The sequence below is a fragment of the Pelmatolapia mariae genome, linkage group LG16_19, assembly GCF_036321145.2.
Source record: "Pelmatolapia mariae isolate MD_Pm_ZW linkage group LG16_19, Pm_UMD_F_2, whole genome shotgun sequence".
Taxonomy (NCBI): domain Eukaryota; kingdom Metazoa; phylum Chordata; class Actinopteri; order Cichliformes; family Cichlidae; genus Pelmatolapia; species Pelmatolapia mariae.
This window is the reverse complement of record NC_086241.1, coordinates 43,301,795-43,326,960: the sequence shown is the minus strand read 5'-3', so window position 1 is coordinate 43,326,960 and position 25,166 is coordinate 43,301,795. Positions and strand designations below refer to the sequence as shown.

The 25,166-nt window shown below is 39.2% G+C and overlaps 1 protein-coding gene across 4 annotated transcripts in view; it reads right to left on the bottom strand.

The window, feature by feature from the left end:
* Nucleotides 1–422: 422 nt before the first annotated feature.
* The window catches only part of syt16 (synaptotagmin XVI), a 38,844-nt gene continuing 14,100 nt past the window's right edge, over nucleotides 423–25,166 (bottom strand). For 2 of the 4 annotated variants that reach the window (XM_063498192.1, XM_063498191.1), the window contains exons 2-7: nucleotides 23,129–23,302; nucleotides 17,996–18,226; nucleotides 15,358–15,575; nucleotides 7,527–7,988; nucleotides 7,227–7,416; nucleotides 423–7,056 (exon numbers count right to left, since the gene is read on the bottom strand). In XM_063498192.1, the coding sequence (XP_063354262.1) occupies nucleotides 6,743–7,056; nucleotides 7,227–7,416; nucleotides 7,527–7,988; nucleotides 15,358–15,575; nucleotides 17,996–18,226; nucleotides 23,129–23,302 (1,589 nt within the window). In that variant the 3' untranslated portion in view covers nucleotides 423–6,742. Of the gene's footprint in view, nucleotides 7,057–7,226; nucleotides 7,417–7,526; nucleotides 7,989–15,357; nucleotides 15,576–17,995; nucleotides 18,277–19,378; nucleotides 19,955–23,128; nucleotides 23,372–25,166 lie in introns of those variants that run through there. The other 2 variants (XM_063498190.1, XM_063498194.1) reach the window with 2 other exon arrangements.

Genomic DNA, 25,166 nt, shown 5'->3' with positions numbered 1-25,166 from the left:
CTGTGTACTATCAAACCCTTATAAGCTAGACTTACAAAATAAAACAAAGACTCTGTGAATATGGACTTGAAATAGCTAACAAGCTGCAAATTCATATTTGTGGGTTAAGGCCCTTGTAGAGCAAAATTGAGTATTTTGGTCTAAATAACCCAAAATGTGATGTCCACATATGTGGACGCCAGGTCCTAGGAGGTTAAGCTATATTCTGCACAAACAAACACAAAACATAAGATGCTTTCTTCAGTCTCTAATCCACTCTTGATTTGCTCTTGTCCTTAAGCACAAAGATTTAAAATTCAATCACAGTGACGTATGTTTTTGTTTTTAACTACAGAAGCCTAATTTTCAGAATTAAGACATCCAAGCCATGCTCACAAGTGAGGAGAGGACCCAAGAAAACAGATGGCAGGCAGACGTTACCACAGCAGGGATCTTCTGGTTTTTATTGGCAATGACAACTTGGTACAAAAAGTGCTTTCTGGGTGCTGCGGGAGCTCAGCATGCACAGCCCAGACCAGGGCTGCAGAATAGTCAGTGCAGGATCAGGATCAATGTCCACTGTCTCTTTACAGGCCTGAAATGACTCATGAACTTGACCTTATACAGCTATACTTCTCAGGGAGGCCAGAAACAAGATAGAAGTTAGACACATTGCTTTATCTTTGTCTCGTGGAAATGTAATGCTATTCAGTTTTTCCCTCCCAGTTAGCCCAAAACTATGGAGTCAGCTCGAGATTTTGGAGTGAATGGTGTGAATAAAGCATCAAATTAGCCTTATAGCCTACACACCACGGAGGTCAGGTCTAATTGCATGGAAAAACATTGTCTTTAATCAGAGTGAGTGCCTTAAAGCAGACCATGACCAAAACCTGCCAGTACCTAAATATAACCACTAATCACAGGAATCTTAAAATTGTTAATTTTAAGCAAAGTTTTACTCTAATTATAAAACATGAAAAACAATACCTGGATATTTTAAGAAATTACACTTGCACATTACAGTTGCATGAAAAGATTAGTTACTTTCATGTTTGTGTCTTAAGAGCAGAGCTAGACCCAGAAGGTGATTAGACTAGCGTAGCGTAAACACTGATAGTAGCAATATATAGCTAACCAGACTTTGTCCACAGAAAAAGATAAACCCAACAACACTGCTATAGTTTGACACACTTACACGGTATGTGTTTAATATGCACAAAAACAGTGATTTACCATAAAAGGCAAAACTATGCTATCATAATTAGCATAAACTATGCTGTCTCCCGATTCAAAAAAATATCAAATTAAGCTAGCTTACCTATTTAAAAAGTACGTGTGTTCTCGTTTGTACAAGGCCAATGTGGGCAATAAATCTGAAGAAGCCAAAAGTAGATTTCATTTAAAACTGATATTCTGTTAAATGTTCTAAAACTGAATTTGCTAATGCATGAAATAAAACTTTTTGGTCTTGGTTTCTGAAACTGTTTCATCCCTCTACTCACTGGCTTTGCACTTGTCTGACTTCAGCCCTGGTCAGGGCCTTGACAAATAAACCTTCCAGGCAAATGCAGTCCTAGAGCAGCATTCACAGAGAACAACAAGGAGGCTTCATGCAGATGTGTATCAACTCTTTGTCATGGTGGATATGTTTCATCTCAAAATATTACAGGCACTTCATCAGTATTCCATCTGCAGCACAATCTGATCACACAATCTGTTTCACATCTGTAATACAACCTGGGATCTTGAACTGGGCATGCAGATATATAAATACAATCCTGGGATGTATTTAAAAACATTAAACATTTACTACTTTTTTAAAAATATAATAGATATGATAGATTCTATACAACAACTCAACATGCATAAAATATATATAATCTGTGCAGTAAATATAATTCATGTCACTATTCACACTCACAAGTACGAAGCCGGCTGAAGAGGAGTGCTGATATTATTTTACCCACTGCAGAGAAATGCTTCTTCACGGGGGATTGTCAAATTTCTCTCTACATACTATAAAATAAAACTGATTATCAAATGTGGATTGTTCGGACTCATCTGCCAAAGATCATAGTAGATTAGGAAGAATAAATACATTTAAGGATGCGCTGTGTCATCACTAATGTTAATGCAACAAAGAGGGTTTGGATACTTTGGAAGTAATTATTAATCCCAATCTGGTAGAAGACACATTTTTTAGGAATTCTAGATAGCTGATTTAAAAGGAAAAACTTACCTTTTTGCTAAACCCCTAAATTAGTTAATTGTCAATTAATTGTAATTGTCAGTTCACTGCCTTTTGGACAACAAAATGTAAGTTTAGATGATTTAACAGTTGTGTTTTTATATTGTTTTTCCTTTTCAAAGTGAAACCACAGGAGCAGAATTTCAAAGAATAAATTATTACTCTTTTGGGCTACAATGCAAGATGCGAACTTTGGGATGCCTGCAGTACTAACCAGGTGACCTTTTTTTATCTATTTCCTGAATTTACAGATTATAGTCTTAATGTTAGCCAAGAGGCTAACAAATCATTGGTTAGCTATAATAATAAAGGTCAATGTTGAAAATACTGGTTAAAAACCCCCCAACAACAACCAAAAACTTTACCTCACTATGCTAATTCTCACTATATTTGGACAGTGTCGGTTCTTTGTTGTAATAATGCCCTATAATTTCCATGTCTTCTTTAGCTAGGAAAGATACATATGTCCGATCAATGTCATGTTAGCCTTACTCTCAAAGAGCTAAATTACAGAGGCATGTTATCACGTATGCAGTCATTACATGCAGTTTTAAGACACTTTGGCAGGTTTTTCATTTTCTATGAATCACAATTACTTGCTTGTTACACCCAAATAAAGTACGTGATTTTCACATATATAAAAACTTGTACATTCTTCTCAAAAACATTGTTATACTTTTCGAAATGACTATTAATTTGAGAAAAAGAAATAATACAATTAAACATATTTATGGGTGAATCGCAGCTGTCTATATCAAACAAACATTGATGGGATTTGGTTGGCTTTGTCTTTAGAGGGTTTAAACTGAACTACGTCACAGTGTAGAAAATAAAAAAATTATCTGGATGCCTATGTAAGGTAACTGCAGCACTCCTAATCATCATCCATGCTTCATATAATGTACACCTGAAGTAGTTGTCATTACGCATCTACAATCTTAGCATTTACAGCATTTACAGCTTGGTTCCTGTGCTAAATTGATACAAAATGAGTCCATTCACCTATGTCCCTCAACAAGTGACTCATGTTCATATAAAAGGAAAAAAAGATAAAAAGTTGTCTTTCTTCTGCTGGAAACGTCCCTGAACGACTTTAGAAACATAACAAATCACGGAGTAATCAGAAGCTGTTCAGATATTGTGGCTTACTTTCTTGATAAGCACTTGTTCACACGCTGACATTTCCTTTTTCTGAAGAGTTACAAAAAGGTCATGGATAATGGAAAAACTAGGCGAGTATGTTAAAAAGGTGAAAGTTCTGGGTTTAGTAGTGAAAACTGTCAGCAGTCCTTTTTTTGGAGGGGGTATGCTAACACATTAAACACAACAAATCGGCCCTGATTTCTAATGCATGGCGTCGCCTTATGGCCACCAACCTCGAGTCATTTCCGATCACAGTTTTATTAATTGCTAAAGAGACTGTGTTGTCACCTGACCAAAGAAAACAAACGCTCGAGTAAACACATCTCTGCTCTCAGTGTGCGAACCCCTGAGGGTTCAGCTACAGTATTTCTCCACACAAACAAAAATAATCCCCCGATTCAGGCTGCGCTCCTGCCTTATGACTCAAAGACGCTCAGATGGGAAAAGGAAGAGCATTAGCAGCAGCATTACCCTCATCACCATCACACTGTACGGTTTCACTGCCATAACTACCAATTAACACAGAGTGTGACTGGGGGGAAAAAACAGACACACACACACACTTCCAGGGTAATTCATTGGCGGTTCTTAACAGCTGCAGTGAGATATTTAAAGCCTCTTTTGAGCTCAGCATTGATGGATGTTGAAATGAGCTTTGCCCTGTGAAGGAGACTGAGCTGAAGCCAAATAACATCATTCAGGATGGATGAGGCTCATCCCAATGGGTTTAAGAGCCTCCAGCTGCTGGTCTTCCTGCCTGTTGTAGCACGAGCGTCAGGAGAATATGAATGAGCGCTGAATGTGAATGAGACATCCTTCTTCTCCAACTGAATCAGAAAATATTGGTTCCTTTTTCAAGTATTTCACGGGTACATGATCCTTCAGTCATATTTCTGCACTGAAAAACGTAACTAAAATGTCAGTGAGAGCTGCCTTACAATTTTAGGGTAAGCATAAAAACAAAACAAAAAAAGAAGACATAAATAGATCACCAAATGTTATTGCGGTTATAGTACCACTTGCCCAAAAACTCTGTTCCTTTACTGCACTGCTTAGGTCACTGTTTGAACGTAATCACCTTTGAATGTTTAGTAAGTTTATATCTTGTTTATTTAAACTACACAAAGCTTTTTCACAAAGCATTCACTGTGAGGGAACTTTATAGATTAAATTAGCCCTTTAATCTTATCATTTAGCATGTTTACAACGGCTGCAATCCAGAGAATGTAAATACAAAGATGATAGTACTCTAGAATACTTTGGTATCTACCAAATCACCACCTTGCCACCACCGTGCTTGCTTGTGCTGAGCGGCTGTTCGGTTGTCACCAAAACGTGATCATCCTCATCATGAACAAACATCTCTACTTTGGTCTCATCAGTCTAAAATACATTGTGGTTTAATGCAGCTTGGCAAAGATAAACCATACTGGCATGTTCTTCTGTTTTAATATTGATGCTCACACTTACTATTGTGCGTTTGATCAGCAGCACCTAACTGCTACTTTCCCTCTTAATTCCTACAAAAGCAGCAAGGGTGTATTTTCTCACAAAGTACTTCTGCATTTTGGCTTAATTGTTGTTACAGAAATGATGATTTAATATGTAAATTGACATTCTTTAGAGGTTTTAATATCTAATTTTAAGAACCACCAATTTGAATGAAACCCTTTTTTTATTTGAATCATTAAATTTCTGTGTGATGACTTAATTAAATTTGTATCTTTTTGTTTGCATCAGTTTTGGATTACATAACAATTTGCCTACAGGTGGTAAGGGTTACTGTATTGGATTTAGTATTGTTGATCATGTGGAGTTATTGGAGTAAACAATACCCTGACTAAGCACAAAAGTTGATTTTTGACCTGCTAAACAGGAATCCAAATGAGTCAGATTAGCTACTTTTTTGTCGTTTGTCACTTAAACTCTAAGAAAACCACATCAGTTCGGTTTCTGTGGGATTAGCTCTCCAGCAGCGCCCTTGAATCCACAAATTACCACCAGCTTTTCCCAACAAATCTGCTTTTTGTCAGTTTCAGGACGTTTTTTTGTCAAATTTCTGGTAAAGTTAAAATAAATAGAATTGAGTATTCACTGATTTTTTAGTTAAAATGTCAGGTTGGGCGATATGTAAAAATTTTCCAACCGGCAATCTGACGATCCAACGATAGACCATATATTCACACAGGCGCAGACTTTTTGACGGGCGGAGCAAAGTAATCATGCACGGACTGATTTGCACATTTAGAATTTATACGTTTTGTTTGGAGGGAATATTTTACCTTCTCTTTTTGTTTGTTTCAGTATTACTGTAGCTACTTTTTGGATTATTTATTTATTTGAGATGGGCCAAATCACAACGACTATATCGTCAATAGTCGATATATTCCTCCAATCGCCCAGCCTCTACACCTGAGACGGTGTAGAAAACTTTGGAGGCTGGTTAAAGAAACAAAACAAAACAAAGCCCCCCTAATTAACAGATGCCAATGAAGTATAGACACAGGTAACTGACGTCATCCAATTTGAAAATAATAACATTTTAATTTTTGTGAGAGAAGCTAACATATATTTATATATAAATTATCTATTTAAAAAAATCACATGATGTCTACTATTATAATAGTTTCATTTTTTTGTGTTTATAGTTACAGATATTTGCATTTTACCAGCTAACCAAGCTCTCTAAGCTCAGTGGAAGGATGTAAATTGCAGTAACATTTCACTCGAATGTATTTCTCACAAGTCTCTATGCTTTTAAATCACTCCATTCAGGCTAGCAGTGGGATTTAACCAGTGAGTATACAATTGGTTAAACTGATGGGCAGCCATGTGCTTGTGCTCTGATATAAATGACGTTACATCATAAGATCTTAATGAAAAGATGTCTGATGTACTGCAGAGCTCACTGAATACTTACTGAATAATTTTGCTAGTTTTTGTGACCTAAATGAACTTCCTCATATAACATTGATCATTCTCGACCCATAACAAAAATGCAAATCTGTGACACTTCTGACAGGATGTGCCACTAATATTTCCAGAATGTCGACTCTCTCTATTTCTTCTCTGCGGTTTAGTTTACAGTCACTGAAAACAAAAAAACCCCCAAAGACAGCGAAAAAAACAAGCGCACACACATTTTCAGTAATTCCTAACAAAGTTTGCTGACACAAACTAACCATCTGTGCTGGATGTAAAAATTGGGGAGATTCTGTGAATCACTGAGGCCTGAAATCTTAACCATAATAATCCACTCTCTAAATCAAGGCTTTCCTTTTCTTTTCCAAAAGCTCTAAATCTGTCTAACTACAGAATAAAAAAATATAAGAAAAACCACAGAAGAAAGTAAAGTCCTGCCCGACAGTTATTTTATGCCTCTAGCAGGACGTGCCAGCGGCAGACCTGCTGTCCTCGACCCTCCCTCATGTCCTGCCAGTGAAGCTGCTCTTCATCGCCGCTGCTGTTCTGGCCCAGAGCGATCCAACCCACCATCTCCTTGCGCTTCATGCTGCGGCGGTTGTAGATAGAGATCAGCAGAGTGACATCTGACAGCTGGAACAGAGCAACCTGGAAGATAAATGTCTCCTTGTACACGGGGTTGGGCTGACCACGGCGTACTGTCGTCTTAGTCCGACAGATCTCTTGACCAACTGAATTCAGCAGAGTCAGTCGTCCGTAGGTGTCTGGACCAATGGGGAGGAGGGAAGAGGAGAAGTGATGAAGAAGAGAAGAGATTGTTATGAATGCCATTTCAGTTTGGCTGGACGTTTTTGCATGTATACAGTGAACACGTGTACCAAATGTATATAATTCAATTGTTTGTGTGTATGTGTGAGAGAGGCTCCCTGCAGACCTGGTGGCCTGTTCATGGCAAGGTTTCTGAAGTGGCTGCCCTTGATGAGCTCCACAGACATGCGTCCCGTTGTGGCATTGTAGGAGAGACCCACCAGCAGTTCAGGGACGCCACCGTGGGTCAGAGACTGGGTTGATGAGGCGCTGTCGCTCTGAGAGACGGCAGACAGGCTGAGCTGGGAGTCGACACTCTGAGGAATAAAAACAAGTGTGGTGGCAACAGATACGCTGAACAGAAACCTCCCAAAATCCTTTTTAAATTCAGTTACACCCAAAACTTGACGGCATTTTTCCTACTTACCTTCAGGTTACTTCTAGGCTCCAGGACTAGTGTCGTTTCCATCGTCCCCCCGTCTGGGTTAAGTCCTCGTAAACGCAGCACTTTCTCCCCCATCATTCGCTCACGTGATATCCTGCTACCCAGCGCATACAGCCTGAACCTGATAGCTGACTTCTGCAGGTCGGATGGCTCCAGGCGCGAGAAGCGAAACGTCTCGTTGAAGTGCGGGAGTGAGCCTTTCTGCACGGAGGTCTTGTGTCGCTGTTTCTTGGAGGGCAGCAGGACCATGTGCACCTGCCAGGCACTCATCCCACTTCGAGCCTTGTCGGGGATATCTCGGGCCGCAATCACAGTGACCAGCAGTTTTTCTGCGGCAGGACGGTACTCCAGGGAGAGGACCAGATCTCCACACTTGGAGATAGGAGTTCGAGGGGAAGAACAGCCTGGCTGAGACGAGACTTCGCCAAGAGGAGGTGGCTCTTCCTGGCAAAGTAAGGAGAGAAATCATCACAAACACACTACACCAACCTGTAGTTTAACCTTTTGCTAAGGAGGACAGATGCAGTCAGTGGATTCTAGTGGTAACCAGTTCATGACTTAAATAAGCAAAAGTATGTTAGTACAAAAAAATTTATTTCAAGGGATTTTCTGGCTTTTTATTCACATGTCAGTCATAATAATCACTTTCTTTTAAATGTCCAGAGAGACAAAGTGAGCAGAAATGCGATCCTGAAGCATACATAAGCCCCCTCCTGCTTCTCCTCAACCCCTGCAGTTAAATGCTCCCGTGCAGTCAGCAAACACAACATCGATTGTGTCAAGTGTTGACAGAGCGGGCCGAGTGTTGCCGTCGACATGGCAACCACTGGGGAGATAAGATCAGATCAGAGGGCTGCTGAGGTCTACTGGATGTGCAGGTCAGGAGATGCACACATGAAAGATAAAAACATAAGAATGGACCTCCACCTGAAGAAAAGCATTAATGTTTACTGCTGCTAGTAACAGGAAGTAGTGACCAATGTAGTAGTGGGGTGGCATCAGTATAAATGTGCAAACAGTAAAAACATAACTTTCAATTTAAACATCACAGACCTATCATTAGTGGCCCAAGTTAAATGAAGGAATATTACCTTACAAAGCGATCTCCACGAAAAAAAATGTTCTGTTATTTTGCTTACTAAAATATGAGAATTAAGTTTTACACCACGTGTTCCTACTAACTGTTCACTAGCTGTTGTTTTTTAACATATTTTTTAAGCATATGTTCATTTAGTTGTGATAAAAATAAAATCAGAGACATCTTTAATAATCCTAAGTAGCAGTTTTAAAAAAAAACTATCACAAGCAATGTCTGTGAACTTCAGAATACCACATATTTAAAGCTTATTGATCGCTATCGACCTAAAAGACGGCCTATTAGGTCAAAAACAAAAAACCCCCCACAAGATTCAGACTGCTCTAAATGCTTATATCTCTACATGTCCTTGTTTTTTAATATGTTACTGAGAGCCGATATACAGTCAGGTCCATAAATATTGGGACATCGACACAATTCTAACATTTTTGGCTCTATACACAACCACAATGGATTCCAAATGAAACGAAAAAGACATGCTTTAACTGCAGACTGTCAGCTTTTATTTGAGGGTATTTACATCCAAATCAGGTGAACAGTATAGGAATTATGACAGTTTGTATATGTGCCTCCCACTTCTTAAGGGACCAAAAGTAATGGGACAATTGGCTTCTCAGCTGTTCCATGGCCAGGTGTGCGTTATTCCCTCATTACCCCAATTACAATGAACAAATAAAAGGTCCAGAGTTCATTTCAAGTGTGCTGTTTGCTTTTTGAACCTGTTGCTGTCAACTGCCAGGATGAGATCCAAAGAGCTGTCACTACCAGTGAAGCAAGCCATCATTAGGCTGAAAAAAACAAAACAAACCCATCAGAGAGATTGCAAAAACATCAGGCGTGGCCAAAACAACTGTTTAGAACATTCCCAAAAAGAAGGAACGCACTGGTGAGCTCAGCAACACCAAAAGACTAGGAAGACCACGGGACACAACTGTGGTGGATGACCAAAGAATCCTTTCCCTGGTGAAGAAAACACCCTTCACAACAGTTGGCCAGATCAAGAACACTCTCTAGGAGGCAGGTGTATGTGCGTCAGAGTCAACAATCAAGAGAAGACTCCACCAGTGTGAATACAGAGGGTTCACCACAAGATGTAAACCTTTGGTGAGCCCCAAAAACAGGCAGGCCAGATTAGAGTTTGCCAAACGACATCTGAAAAAGCCGTCGCAGTTCTGGAACAACATCCTATGGACAGATGAGACCAACATCAACTTGTACCAGAGTGATGGGAAGAGAAGAGTATGGAGAAGGAAAGGAACTGCTCATGATCCTAAGCATACCACCTCATCAGTGAAGCATTGTGGTGGAAGTGTCATGGCGTGGGCATGTATGGCTGCCAGTGGAACTGGTTCTCTTGTATTTATTGATGATGTGACTGCTGACAAAAGCAGCACAATGAATTCTGAAGTGTTTCGGGCAATATTATCTGTTCATATTCAGACAAATGCTTCAAAACTCATTGGACGGTGCTTCACAGTGCAGGTGGACAACAACCCAAAGCATACTGCAAAAGCAACCAAAGAGTTTTTGAAGGGAAAGAAGTGGACTGTTTTGCAATGGCCAAGTCAATCACCTGACCTGAATCCGATTGAGCATGTATTTCACTTGCTGAAGACAAAACTGAAGGGAAAATGCCCCAAGAACAAGCAGGAACTGAAGACTGTTGCAGTAGAGGCCTGGCAGAGCATCACCAGGGATGAAACCCGGCGTCTGGTGATGTCTATGTGTTCCAGACTTCAGGCTGTGATTGACTGTAAAGGATTTGCAACCAAGTATTAAAAAATGAATGTTTGATTTATGGTTCTTATTCTGTCCCATTACTTTTGGTCCCTCAAGAAGTGGGAGGCACATTTGCAAACTGTTGTAATTCCTACACCGTTCACCTGATTTGGATGTAAATACCCTCAAATAAAAGCTGACACTCTGCAGTTAAAGCATGTCTTGTTCGTTTCATTTGGAATCCATTGTGGTTGTGTATAGAGCCAAAAATGTTAGAATTGTGTCGATGTCCCAATATTTATGGACCTGACTGTAAGTAATTTGGTCACCCTGCTCTTAAGAACAGCAGCCCCCATCCATGTAGTCTATATTTCAAATTTATTTGAGAGGGGCACCCAATCAGAAGAAAGTCAGCTTAAAAGGAGAGCAGTTTCAGTTTTACAAATGCCAATTTAATGCTTAATAGTTTAATAGGAAAGGTTCCCATTAAATATACAAGTTGCTCATCACTGGAGCTGTACTTGCACAAGCCATGGTTTCAGGTTTAAACAAACTGTAGCTGTTGGTGTCCACACACTGAAGAAAAGGTGTGTAACTGTCACGATAGTTTCTTCTACAAGTGTACGTTTAAAAAAAATAGCACTGGGCTACATTAAAAAATGTTCCTTTATACATTCATGTATTTTGCCATCAAGTGTTTTATAGATGCTTTTTTGCTTATGTGGGCTTCACACGCTGCCGTGTAACAACCATATTCCATAAATACTTATAATCAGAGTTGACTGGTTATCTTGGTTACGTGATAATAGTTTAATCTATTACTGATGCATGATGTGGTTTTACAGATTTAAAAAGTTTTATGGTTGTGTCTGTGGGTTCCAGACAAACCTGAAACTTGAAGGTAGTATGAAACAGGTATAACGGCAGTAAACATAGCAGAAAGGGTAGTATTATTAGCAGCTGTAATATTTGCTGTATCTTTAACCACGAGCGGGGCTGTTATATAACTCTATAAATAAACTGCTAACAAAAAAAAGGCTCTCCTGGGTTTCTGTAGCTCTGCAGCCCCTCTGATCCAACCTCATTTGTTATTTATGAAGCATTTCTAGATTTCAGTATCACCCTGTGTGTGTGTGTGTGTGTGTGTGTGTGTGTGTGTGTGTGTGTGTGTGTGTGTGTGTGTGTGTGTGTGTGTGTGTGTGTGTGGGAGGTGTTTACAGCACAGATTGCGCCCAATTTCAAAGTGTGATTCGGTCACTAAGAGGTTGTGAATTCTACAAACACACAAACGATATACACATATATACAAAAAACACAAATACCACACAGAGCAGGAATATTTGCATACGTATGCATGCTTTGTTTACACACGCACACACATACATATGCAGACAATGTAGCAGATATTACCTACCACAATTATAACTGTGCCCCATGAGGACAGCACTAACATTAATGTTAGTGACTGATAAAACAATTAGCCTCTCAAATGATTAACCATTAACTTGGGGACATAAATTAATAACTAAAATCCTCAAAATCAATGAGAAATCAAGATAAGCTATTAGTATAATCAGTCTTATAAAATACATTATTGATTAGAAAGTGGTTAATAATTAAAATAATAATTACAATCAATGTTATATCTCAATAGTCACTGAGGTTGAAGGATTTGAGTGTTCTGCATAAGCAGAGGTTGGCAACATTCACTCCTATACAACACTGATTACGCAGCATATGCATTAGAGACAGGTGATTTACTAAAGTAATTAGTACAAAGATCTCACTAAAGACTGAGACTAAAAGAAGAAGCATGTGTATGTGTGGCAGACAGAGAGAGAAGTGTGTGTCTTTCTTCTGCAACATAGCTGAACAAGTGACCAAAGAGAAGAACGATCATGTGTGGCAGGATCCTTACATTTCCTCACCATGTGCAAAGGTGTGATTATGTGCAATAATGGTGTCAGCTCAATAATAAAAGTTGGTAGTTAGCATGCAAGACCTTGGTGTATGTAGCAAATGCAGGAACAAAACCATTAAGAAGATCATCATAAAATAAATGAAAGTCCACACTCTTAACCATGTGTTATGAAAAACTATGATGTACCAGGGTGGTTTACTAGATTGTGGATCAGTCATTGACCAGAGTGATACTCCATGTGCTAGATCCGAGCAAGCAAGCTAGACCCAGCTGTCTTAGCTAATTATAGGCCAATCTCCAACCTTCCTTTCATATCAAAAATCCTTGAAAGAGTAGTTGTCAAACAGCTAACAGATCATCTGCAGAGGAATGGCTTATTTGAAGAGTTTCAGTCAGGTTTCAGAGCTCATCACAGCACAGAAACAGCTTTAGTGAAGGTTACAAATGATCTTCTTATGGCCTCTGACAGTGGACTCATCTCTGTGCTTGTCCTGCTAGACCTTAGTGCTGCGTTCGATACTGTTGACCATAATATCTTATTAGAGCGATTAGAACATGCTGTAGGTATTACAGGTACTGCACTGCAGTGGTTTGTATCATATCTATCTAATAGACTCCAATTTGTTCAAGTAAATGGAGAGTCCTCTTCACCCACTAAGGTCAATTATGGAGTTCCACAGGGTTCAGTGCTAGGACCAATTCTATTTACATTATACATGCTTCCCCTAGGCAGCATCATTAGAAGACATAGCATAAATTTTCACTGCTATGCAGATGATACGCAGCTCTATCTATCCATGAAGCCAGGTAACACACACCAATTAGTTAAACTGCAGGAATGTCTTAAAGACATAAAGACCTGGATGGCCGCTAACTTCCTGCTTCTTAATTCAGATAAAACTGAGGTTATTGTACTCGGCCCTGAAAATCTTAGAAATATGGTATCTAACCAGATTCTTACTCTGGATGGCATTACCTTGGCCTCCAGTAATGCTGTGAGGAACCTTGGAGTCATTTTTGACCAGGACATGTCCTTCAAGGCACATATTAAACAAATATGTAAGACTGCTTTCTTCCATTTGCGCAACATCTCTAAAATTAGAAATATCCTGTCTCAGAGTGATGCTGAAAAACTAGTTCATGCCTTCATTACTTCCAGGCTGGACTACTGTAATTCGTTATTATCAGGATGTCCTAAAAACTCCCTGAAAAGTCTTCAGTTAATCCAAAATGCTGCAGCAAGAGTACTGACAGGGACTAGAAAGAGAGAGCATATTTCTCCTGTTTTGGCTTCCCTTCATTGGCTTCCTGTTAAATCCAGAATTGAATTCAAAATCCTGCTCCTCACTTACAAGGTCTTAAATAATCAGGCCCCATCTTATCTTAATGACCTTGTAGTACCATATCACCCTATTAGAGCACTTCGCTCTCGCTCTGCAGGCTTACTTGCTGTTCCTAGAGTATTTAAAAGTAGAATGGGAGGGAGAGCCTTCAGTTTTCAGGCCCCTCTTCTGTGGAACCAGCTTCCAGTTTGGATTCGGGAGACAGACACTATCTCTACTTTTAAGATTAGGCTTAAAACTTTCCTTTTTGCTAAAGCATATAGTTAGGGCTGGACCAGGTGACCCTGAATCCTCCCTTAGTTATGCTGCAATAGACGTAGGCTGCCGGGGATTCCCATGATGCATTGAGTTTTTCCTTTCCAGTCACCTTCTCACTCACTATGTGTTAATAGACCTCTCTGCATCGAATCATATCTGTTATTAATCTCTGTCTCTCGTCCACAGCATGTCTTTCATCCTGTTTTCCTTCTTTCACCCCAACCGGTCGCAGCAGATGGCCGCCCCTCCCTGAGCCTGGTTCTGCCGGAGGTTTCTTCCTGTTAAAAGGGAGTTTTTCCTTCCCACTGTCGCCAAAGTGCTTGCTCATAGGGGGTCATATGATATGATTGTTGGGTTTTTCTCTGTATTTATTATTGTGCGATCTACTGTACAATATAAAGCGCCTTGAGGCGACTTTTGTTGTGATTTGGCGCTGTATAAATAAAATTGAATTGAATTGAAGCAAGCGTTGTGTTCCACTTCAGCTGGCCCAGACACACAGCGAACATCTCTTTGTTAGCTGCGTTAGCACTCTGAGCTAACATGCTCTGCTGTTGTTGCTCCTAGTGACTGCGATCAGAAGCTCTGGAGCTTGGAGAGGTCATAGGAGTGAAGAGCAGGCTTCCCACCACAGAGGTAGGAGTGAAAAAGAGCCTCACAATAACTGGTAAATTCCTGAATTAGTCATAACTTGGGATGCTAGCAATACTTGAATAGCTCTATCTTGATAAGAACCAAAACAAATCCTGTATTTACTCGTTTTTTCAGGAACATGCTAACTCAGGAGTGACATCACTCCCAAATTCCAAGGTATTGGGAACACGGCAGTATGGCCGCCTGTGATTTTGTCTTGCAGGTAAAAGGTGTCCCATTACAGATCTAGGAGGTGGTCATTCACCTCCTTGGAGGATGATATTGAATCAATGGATCTTCAGTCTTGCTTTGGATCGTACGACACCATTATTCACAAATAAATAAGCAAAGAATGTATCAGCAATTTATGTGAAATCTCAGAGAGCCGTGGTTGGTTTGTTTCTTCCAAAGTGAACCTGAGCAGCTTACCACAGCAGAGTGGTAATCCTCTCACAACTGAGTGACGATGATACCTCTGCCAAGCATGATGGGAACAGCAGGGCCGCGGTGAGCTCAATGACCCTGTTAAGTAATCCATGCACCACTTTATTTATTTATTTATTTACTTTTAACTTTCTGGTCATTGATGTGAATAAATCACTGCATTTGTTTCCCATTTTCCTAGACATGAGGTGTGGCTCAAGACTTTTGCACAGTACTGTATTGCAGTATTGATTGATTGAAATTAAGAAAATTCTCTGAAGCGTTTATCCAATAAATGCTTCTTTCCTCATTTAAATAGATGTAAGGCAGTGTAAACATAATGCTTGTCTCCAGTTTTACAAGGTCCAGTGTTATCAAACACACCAGTGACTAGAAATGGTTAATGTCTGATTGTAGTACCTCTGGGGTCCAGGCGGAGGGGCTTTCTGTGACCTCATTCTTGTCATGATCCACTGCTTCCGTAGATTGCTGGTCCATGCTCACGGTGGGACAGTCACTGGAGGCCAGTGGGTGGTCTCCTGCAGGTCTATCCAAAGAGAGCATGGATGCCCTTTCTTTTGCTTCTACCACCGCAGAGAGCGGATCCTGGAAACCCTGTTGGCTTTGAGCTGCCGTTTCTGCAGGAAGAAGAGCACTTGTTTTTATACTTTTGGTGAAAGGATACTTTATATTTACACTGGAGATGGAACTTTTCATCATCCTACTTTTATCTCACTCACTTTTATGGTTAAAGGTGCAAAATTCCTAATGGGAAAAGTAACAAAAAAAGCAACAAAAATGTTACAGTAGTTATTATTGTGCACTCACAGCACTGAAGATGTACAAGCAGTTACTAATAATTTTTAGATTATTTGAATGTGTAGAATGTATGTATGTCATGGTCATTTATGGCTTTTAATTATTTTGTTGAACTGTTCTTTTTCCAGGTTAAAATGATTGCACGACACATCTTTAATTATTTCAAAAAGCAAGAACTGCATGCACAAGTTAGAATTTATTTGGGATTTTCTCTAACCCACACATGGCCAAAATTACACATACAGACTCAAATATATACATACATTCTCCTAAATCCTTTAGTGGTTTAGTAGTGCTGAAGGTTCTACGATGTCCTTTAAATGATTGACTACAACTGGTAGTTTGTTTGACAGCATTCATTGTATGACCAATATTCAGAACAATGGGAAAGTCCCAGGAAGTCAGTGAAGATATGGTCTTTTATAGCCTATTTAAAACAACTGCAGATTCCAAGATCATCAACTATACATAAGTACAAGTTATTTAGATGTGTGACCACTTTGCCAGAGTCTAGAAGAAAATGCAAATTGGGACCCTCAGATGAGGCGAAACTACTTGTAAACTAGTAGCATCAATGTTCCCTTTGAAATGTTTTACATCATCATGGATCGAGAGAGCGCTGACCAAGAAAGACTGACTTTTCTCAAAAGAACCTTAAAACCCTGCTCAGAAATGTTATGGCAAAATGCAATGGAAATTTTTGCACATCAGATCTGCACGTACAATAACTGGAAAACTGTGAGTTGGTGCTTCAAATGTTTCAGCTTGATTAAGAAACTTATACTTGCATCATGAATGTAAAATGTATGTGTAACAGTATGTATCCTCACCTAATATATGTGCTCTCTGTGCAGTAATCCAGCAGTGAAACTCTTCCTAACAGAACGAGGTGAACATGTAAACATAGCTGCCACCTACATCAACACAAATTACTGAAATTAGACCTAGGTGGACATGAATATCTCCTCTAGCATACCATCTAATTTAGTCTTAAAGGTCTAAATGCAGTTTTCTAACCTTGTTTAGCACAGCAGTGTGTTAACAGGAGGGATATTGTGCAATTTGTCAACCCTTGGCCTTTTCCTAACGCAGGAACACTCGGAGAACAAGCCGTACCTCAGACCAATCAATAGCAATTATCTCCAATTCTCTGTCATTAAGGTCGGCCTGACTGTTATATCAATGGCTGCATAGAGAGTTCACCATAGCAACAAGCTGAGGTGAGTCATCATCCTCTGTGTGTGTGTGTGTGTGTGAATGTTGTTTATAAAGGTGGAAATATATAACAGAAGCTGAAACAGAGTGACCCTGACCAAACCATGTCACCACCCCCACCAACCACCTGCTGCTCATGTTATAATGAAGAGTAAGTTCAGGATTTTTTTAAATATTTGTCTGTGATTGCTGTATAAAAGCAAATAAGGGTGCTGTTCGTGCAGTAAGTTATGTAGCAGCCGAGCGAGGTGTGAATGAGATAATGTTTTCACAACATACACTTTGGCACTCTCTAATTAAACTATCAGTGTGTTTGTTACATGTAGCTTCAGTTTTGTTTAACCTCTCAGGAATTCTGATTGGCTGATTGTTTTTCCCCTTGTGCTTATTATGTGTTTTTCTTTATTGGTTTGTTGTAATCTTTGGAATTGGCACGGTCAGAATGATAATATCAGGTAATTACAGTGCTGGGCGGTGCAGGTAGAGATGATAATCCAGATTGCATTTTACTGAATAATGTTTCTTTTTTTTAATTAATTCCAGTTTTTAATTAAACTGTGTGAAAGCTCCCCTTCACTCCTAAAAGTTTAAATTTGTGACATTAACCAGTGTGACTGTAACACAAATTAAAACATAAGCTTTCCAAATAATTTACATATGAATATTATATTAGTCTTTTATCCTCCTGTGATTTTGATCATTTGATCCACTGGCAAACAAATCTACAAAAACCACAAATAGAGTAAACAAAATAGTTTAAAAAAAAAGAGAGCTGGTTTGTTTGCAACTTTCTAATTCTTCCTTATCCTCGGGCTTTTCTTAAAACAAACAAACAAACCAACAAGCACAAAGTGTCATATGCCTCCATCTTTCCACGCTCTCTCCCTAAGCTCGTTAAAGCCTCTAATCTCCAGGAAAAACAGTATTTGAGGCTTTTTGGATTCATCAGGACAGATTAGTAGATGACTACTGCTGGCTAAGTCTTTATCTATCGTTATTCCCAAATCAGCATCTGGATGAGTACCTTCACAGTCTGATGGCTCAGTGCTGCCCTCCTCCTGGTCTGATAGTCGGGTAAATTTGTGTCGTCGACCCAGTGACAGGTGAGTCTGCTGGGGCTGCTGTTCACCGATGTTTGCTGCTGCGGTGCGAAAATTCTGTGAACGAGACACGGACATCTCAAACTGCCTCAGGACCTCATCTTCGCTGTCTGACGAGCTGGAGGCATCGTCGTCGTCGTCACCGTAGCTGTTCACTGGAGGGAGGTAAAGACAGGGAAACAGAGGGACTCACAAATGGGAAAAGCTGGGAGAGTTCAGGAGAGGAGGAGAGGAAATCCAGATGAAAGGAAAACATTTGAAAAGACACTGACAAAACTAAAGGAGAAACTTCTTGGACAGACTATCCTACAGGCCCAAAGGACACCAACAGAACTAAGAAGGTCAAGAGCCTCCAGTTTGGTGTACACGCCAGTTAAGACTTTAAAGTCTCTGTTACTCTGTCATATGCCTGTAACTAGAATTTAATTGCACTTGACTGTATGGCTATTGTTGTCTGTGTGTTTGTCAAAAACACAAAAGGTTTTTTGTGAAAGAACAATTAACTACCACCTACCAACCAACATGTTAAAACCATTCAGCGTTGCGGAGGAGGAAAATAATTCCTCTACGAGAGGTAAATAAGCGAGATCACATTTAAAGCTGTGCTCGGCCTCAGTCTGTTCAAAATAACGACGCGTATTAGCATTAGTGGGGTTGAGGGTCACTCCACTACCTTTATAATTTCACCATAACTAGATAGCAACAGCTGAATGAGTGACGCGGCGGTGGAGCAATCGGCCCCCTCTTCTCTAAAGTGCAGGTCACCGTACCTGCCTGAGCAATTGCCATGGTTACATACAGAACAGAAACAAGGCTGTACACACTGTGTGGGCGAGCAAGGCTGATTGGTCTGTTAACTTCTCTCTTCTTTCAGGCTTTTACAATGAAGCAATGTGACTCAGTGGTTATACTGGCTGAAACACATGGGTTATTTCAGATCAACTGAGGGGCTTGCCTGCTAGAAACTTAGAAAGTGACATAAAACCTGGGATAATTCTGACTAACAGAATAGTTTTAATAGGTTTTTAACTGCATCTGAAGGAAGATGCTCGGATGTGTGGATAGCCACTATGATTTTGACATTTATACAGAATAAAATATTTTCTTCAAATTTCTGTTTTAAACTGAAAAACTTTTTTCTTTCCATTTGTATTCATTATACACAATCCTCTTAACAAATACAAATGTTATCTCTTTTAAAGGTTGTTGTTCTTGTGGGAAGCTTTAATATTCAAAGACATGTCAATAAACATATAAATGCAGAGCAAAATTTAAAAGAAGAAATATTTTGGTAACAAAAAAGCAACCTTTCAGAGAGGTCTGGTCCAAACTTCAGGCTAAAGAAAGCCCAATGCTCCACAGCCTAAGCCACACCTACTACTTGTTTTGCTGTACTCAGTGCTGCATATTGAACAGCATGAAATTATGTAGTTAGGTGTGAAATACTGCTCAAAATGAAATAATACAAAGATTTTAATCTGCAGGGACCTCCATTTAAGGGAAGTTCTGGACTAAAACTGTTAAGTTTCCAGTGTTGATGTGTTTACAGTCCTGTTGTTTTCAGTCCTTAATTCTAGTTTTTGTCTGATTTCTTTAAAATAGCAAAGAACAGTGTTAAATTATGCTGTGTGGAGGTCACCATGAGTGAGCCTGCTATGGCAACAGAGACTTGATGGGTGTTCTTGTAAGCAACGTGCGTACAGGGATCCTCTGAATGACAAAAAATACCAATATGGTGCTGAAATCTTCCTTATCATTGATGATGATGCCTGGCAAGATCATAGTTAGTAATGGTAAATGAAGGAAAATACAACATGCTAGCTCAAGTGTTGTGCTGGTTTTAAACTTCCCTGTTTGAGTTCAACAGCTATCCAAATGTATTAAAACAGGGCAGGACTGTAAGTATCATTATTGTAGTATTTATAGCCTTACTTGTTGTTCTATTCATTAGATCTGTATTTAATATTTTCTTTTTTAGTTATTTTATAGGTCACGTCATTATTTTCTTTCTTTCTTTTTTCAAAGCAATTTTTGTGTTTCTATTTCTTATTTATGTCTTACTACATTTACTATTCTATTTCTATTTATAAAGATCTGATGTATTAATTTTACATAATTCAACATGTTTTTTGTTTTTTTTACATTCAGCTATGCACATATCGCTGTATTTATTTATCTCCAAAGGTTGATTCTGTTTATCTGGACGTAACGTTTTCAGTGGGAGAAACGTTTCGTCACTCATCCAGGTGACTTCTTCAGTCTCAGCTGACTGCAGGTTTCCCCAACCTTATAAACAATCTTATATTTTTTATGTTAAATTTATACATTTGTTTATTTGTGTCTGGGTGTTCATAAAGTAAGAAACACTAGCCTGACCTCAAGGATTGTTGTTTACAAAAGGCTAGGTGAAGAATTAGCATGTGTAATTGATAAGAATTATTTGCTTATGTCTGATTCACCCAGAGAAAACAAATTCTGCTTTTGACTACGATCAGGACTACCCAGCTAATTCACATACAGACAGAACAATAAAGAAATTACATAAAAGGGGAAAAAAAGAAATAACAGAAAAGTAAAAATCACGAAATAGCCACAATAATTGTTTCTGTGAGGAAAAGACATTCATTTAATTTAATGCTCTTCTCATTTCCATTTTTTTGTTAATTTTTTATTTCTGTATAAAAGTATTTATTTATACATTTATTCAGTTATAATGAAAACATTTTTCGTCCCACACAGAAAACACAGCAGCTGTTACACTGCCAGATGCTGGTAAAGCTACTAGGAATACAAAATATAAAACACAATGTTTTAAATACATTTGTTTACTACTTAATTCCTTCAGTGTGATTCAGTTTTTTACTCTGTAAAATATGATAAAGAAAAACTCTTGAATTAACAGGACATTCACTGTTACTGTACTTGTCACTTCTCAACAACATACATAATTCAAGCTTATTAGCCCTCAGTATTAGAATATTGATCAAAATATAGGTAAAATTAACCTCAAATTTTTAACCTTGTGCTAAGCCTGAGACTAGAGTTTAAGTTAAACCTGTTTCCACACACAGTTTGACTGAACCTGAGTTTTCAAACAGCTCCTACCTCATCCAGTGACACTCCACAGACGTTCAGCTGTGAATCTTATGAAGAGACTATAAACAGGATATGCTGTTTGTTCAGGAAACTAGCTGGAAATAGCAGAGGCTCCACCTGTTACAGGTGAAAAACTAACAAGCCAATGTTTGCTCACAGTTTGACTCATAGACTCCAGAACATGCCCTTCTTTCATTTCTGCTTCCTTAATAAGAGCAAATATGGGTTTACCTCTGCTGACCACTAGTTCAATTTGCTCTTAATGCTAAGATGATTCAGAGGCTCTCAACCAGATCCGAGCTGGTTTGAAGGATTTACCCTCTTCGGGAAGCTCTCAGCAGGTCTTTTAGAATTTCTGTCAGCATTAACACAAATTAAATAATTACATTCATCAATAGGCAAAGGAAAGAAATTGTTACTACTGAAGAAAAATTCTACGCAAGAAATTCCAGAATCATCTTTTTTTCTTCCACGTACAAATTTGAGGGTTGCAGGGGCCTCGAATTTATCCCAGCTGTCATAGAGGCACGGAGCACCTTGCATGGACAGGTCACCAGTCTGTTGCAGGGCTAACCTTAAACCACTTTGGTGATTCAGTGATGTGTTGCTGAAGATAAAGATTTGACCAGGAAGGTCATGAACAGTTCATGTGGCAATAAAAGATCAAAAGCAGCAGTTGGGAATGAAACCCAGCGGAATAACAAGAACAATGTGCCAAAGAACAGTGGGAATATGTTAGCTATTAATACACTGGGACTGGACACAGGTGAGGATGGGTCAGGTGCACTAAAACAGGTTTTTAAACAGGTAACTGGCACCATGTTAGCATCTTCCCAGTTGGATCAGGTCTAATAGACGTTTTCACAGCAGGAACTCTGGTATGGTAGAGGCCTTTGTCAAAGTAGGAAAGGCTTTATTTAGCAATAATGACAAATGTATTCCATCTTGACTAAAGTCTGCATCATACAAATGTGAATTTCAAAAACATTAATCATTAATCATATTACAAGCTATGAAATTTATATAGTTTAGAAAATAAAGCAGTAGAAGTAGCACAATTGTTTAAAAAAATCCCATCTACTTTATATTTCTAACCAAGTACACAGTATTTGATTTTGAAGTGTTGTCTTCAATGTAAACGTGGCTCATGGTCATGTTTGCAAGACAGGTTATGGGACATTAAATAAAAGTTAACCTATGGTAACCTTTGCTCTGCGTGTTTGCACTGTTTGACAAGTGGGAGGAAGGAAAAAAGTTTAAGTGGGTGACAAAAATGGGAACAAAAGCTGCACCCTGAGTATCCTGCACTCTGTGTTTCTTTCTGAATTTCCTCGGAGGTGGACTTTTTCATAAAGCTTTCGCAGCGTTAACATTTTTTAATCGTGAACAGCTTTGTAGCAGTATGCGGCTGAGTCACGCAACTCCCTCTCTCATAGATACAAACTCGCCCACAGAAATCACTGGACGAATACAAACTCTCCCACGTTCTCTCTCTGCTGCTGAACAGTTTAATTGGGGTCAAACTGTAAACAGGAGACATGTATTCTCTCTGAGATGTTTCTAGTTGAGACAAACCTTGAACTTAAGTGTGGCAGGACTCACTGGCTAGTAAAACTTAAAATTCAAACACCACAGTTTTGCTGCTTCTCAGTAAAATGTATCATTTTTGGAAGCTGTCCTGTGAATTTATTTATGACAAAATAGAGCGAATGGTTGTCTGTCTCTGTGTGTTAGCTTTGCGACAGACTGGCGACCTGTCCAGGGTGTACCCCGCCTCTCGCCCTATGACAGCTGGGATAGGCTCCAGCACCCCCCGCGACCCTGAAAAGGATAAGCGGAAGCGAATGGATGGATGGGATGGAAAATATATATGTTATAATTATGGACCCTGGTTATCCTGTTAACCACAAGTAGGCTTGCTACGGATAATCTGAACTGTCATTGAGTTGTCAGTCACTCACCAAGGCCCTGGCGGATTCCAGCCCGTCCTTTCTTGCGACGACCGTGTACCTCCAGGCAGGGGAGACCGCCGACACGTGAGAAACACAGTTTCTTGTTGATGAAGAGGAAGAGGACGGCCAACGCCACGATGAAGACACCCACTGCCGACAGGAAGCCGATGGCCTCTGGGGTGACTGGCAGGAGCAGGGAGAGGGAGAGGGGACACACAATGACACACTGATCAGACCACACAAACAGACAGCCTGGATACATGCGCACACGTGCACACACACACACATACATGCACGCAACAGTACGCATGGTACATGTGATACACACAGACAGACAGGTGAAACTTTAGTAGTTGAAATATCTTCAGTGCCTTGCTCAAGAGCAGAGTCAGTGTAAAAACAGTTTCACAGTTTGTTTCCTATGCTTAACCAGCAAATCAACTTTGCTCAAGAGCACTGTGAAGCTAGAACAACATTTTTTTTTGTCATATTTTAAAGAAACCAGTTCTCGCATCATAGTCTGTGCTGGTCCATTCTATGCCAATTACAGGTCAAAGTTCACTGTTTCACTGCTACAGTATGGTTGTGTCCAAAATCACTCACTAATTCCCTACTCCCTCTATAGGGAGTTCTATGAGAAGGACCATGTAATGGTGAGCCCATTACCAGTAAGAAAAAACAGTAATATGATTTGAGTGATCTTTTGGCATTTATTACATGTATGCTATTTTTGTGAAGTATTTTGGAATATTCCAAGTGCACTATATAATTTATATTCACTATAAGATGGGACAGGAAAACAATAAAAACAGTCTATGGTCCAGAGACTAGTGAGTGATTTCAAACACTGCCTGTGCTGAATGAATAGCAGGACAAAAGTGCTAGCATTAGCCTCACAGCTAGAATCTGGCTAAGAATATACAGTAAGTTAGCTAGTTAGCTGGCCATGCTAACCACTGCAGCTTGCATATGGTGAGGCAGGTGTGGATGACAAAAGCTACTGATTAACCTTCATTATGTTCTATGATGCTAATACACCTCTGAAAGTATTTAAAACTTATAGTGTTAAAAAACAGAGTCAGTATAAAGAAGGGAAAGAGTGGCAAGAATCACGATCCAGTCCTGATCACACACAACAACAGCCCTGTTGTTGTGTGTGATTAGGACTGCAGAGCTACAGTACAAGTCTGTATTTAATCGTTGTAGGAGGAATTTATAGAATTATTAACTGGAGAGACTTTGTTGGATCAATAAATAGCCTAGATGCAACACAGCAAGCTCTCAGTAAATAAATACTTATCACAAGCCCATCCATTTACCATCTGTGATGTGTGCATTAACACTTTATGTGCTGTATATTGCTAATCTATATACTGCCTGTACACTACTACACATAAGTAGTGAGCCAGTTCCCCTTTCTTTATATTTTGTTTCCCAGGATCTGTATTTTTTTAAAAACTTTTTTAAGCTGTCTTAAACAACAGTTCTCCAGAACTTCTTCTTTTATTTGTTGCAGTTCATTCACTTATTTCTTTCAAATCCTACCTGACCATTTTCAGTGAAAATATTTTGTTTGTTAAACCATTTAACACTGAGCTATGAATCATTTAAGTATAAAAAAGGCGCCTAACTCAAGGGATTAGTGCTGTAAATAACAGGGAACTTAACATAGGACAAACTTTAAATAGCATCTTTAGGCACTCTGATACCACCATCCTGCTGCAAAAACGTGTCAGTTGTTTGCATTAATTTTTGCACCAACAAGATGAATCCCTGTGTGAATCCCTTGAGCAAAGTGAAGAGGAAAACAGGGAGAAAAGGATGAGAAATGGACTAAAAATCAGTGGCAACAGGTTTCATGGAGAGATTAATCTAAATTTGAAATTTCTGGTTCAAATCATTATCAATATGCATAGATGAGTTCAGGAGAGAGGTAGTGAGTGTTATGGTTTGGGGCTACATTTCAGCCAGTGGTCTTGGAGATCTTATTCAAATTGATTGAATCATGAATGCAGAAAGTACCATCATATTTTAATCCACCATGCAA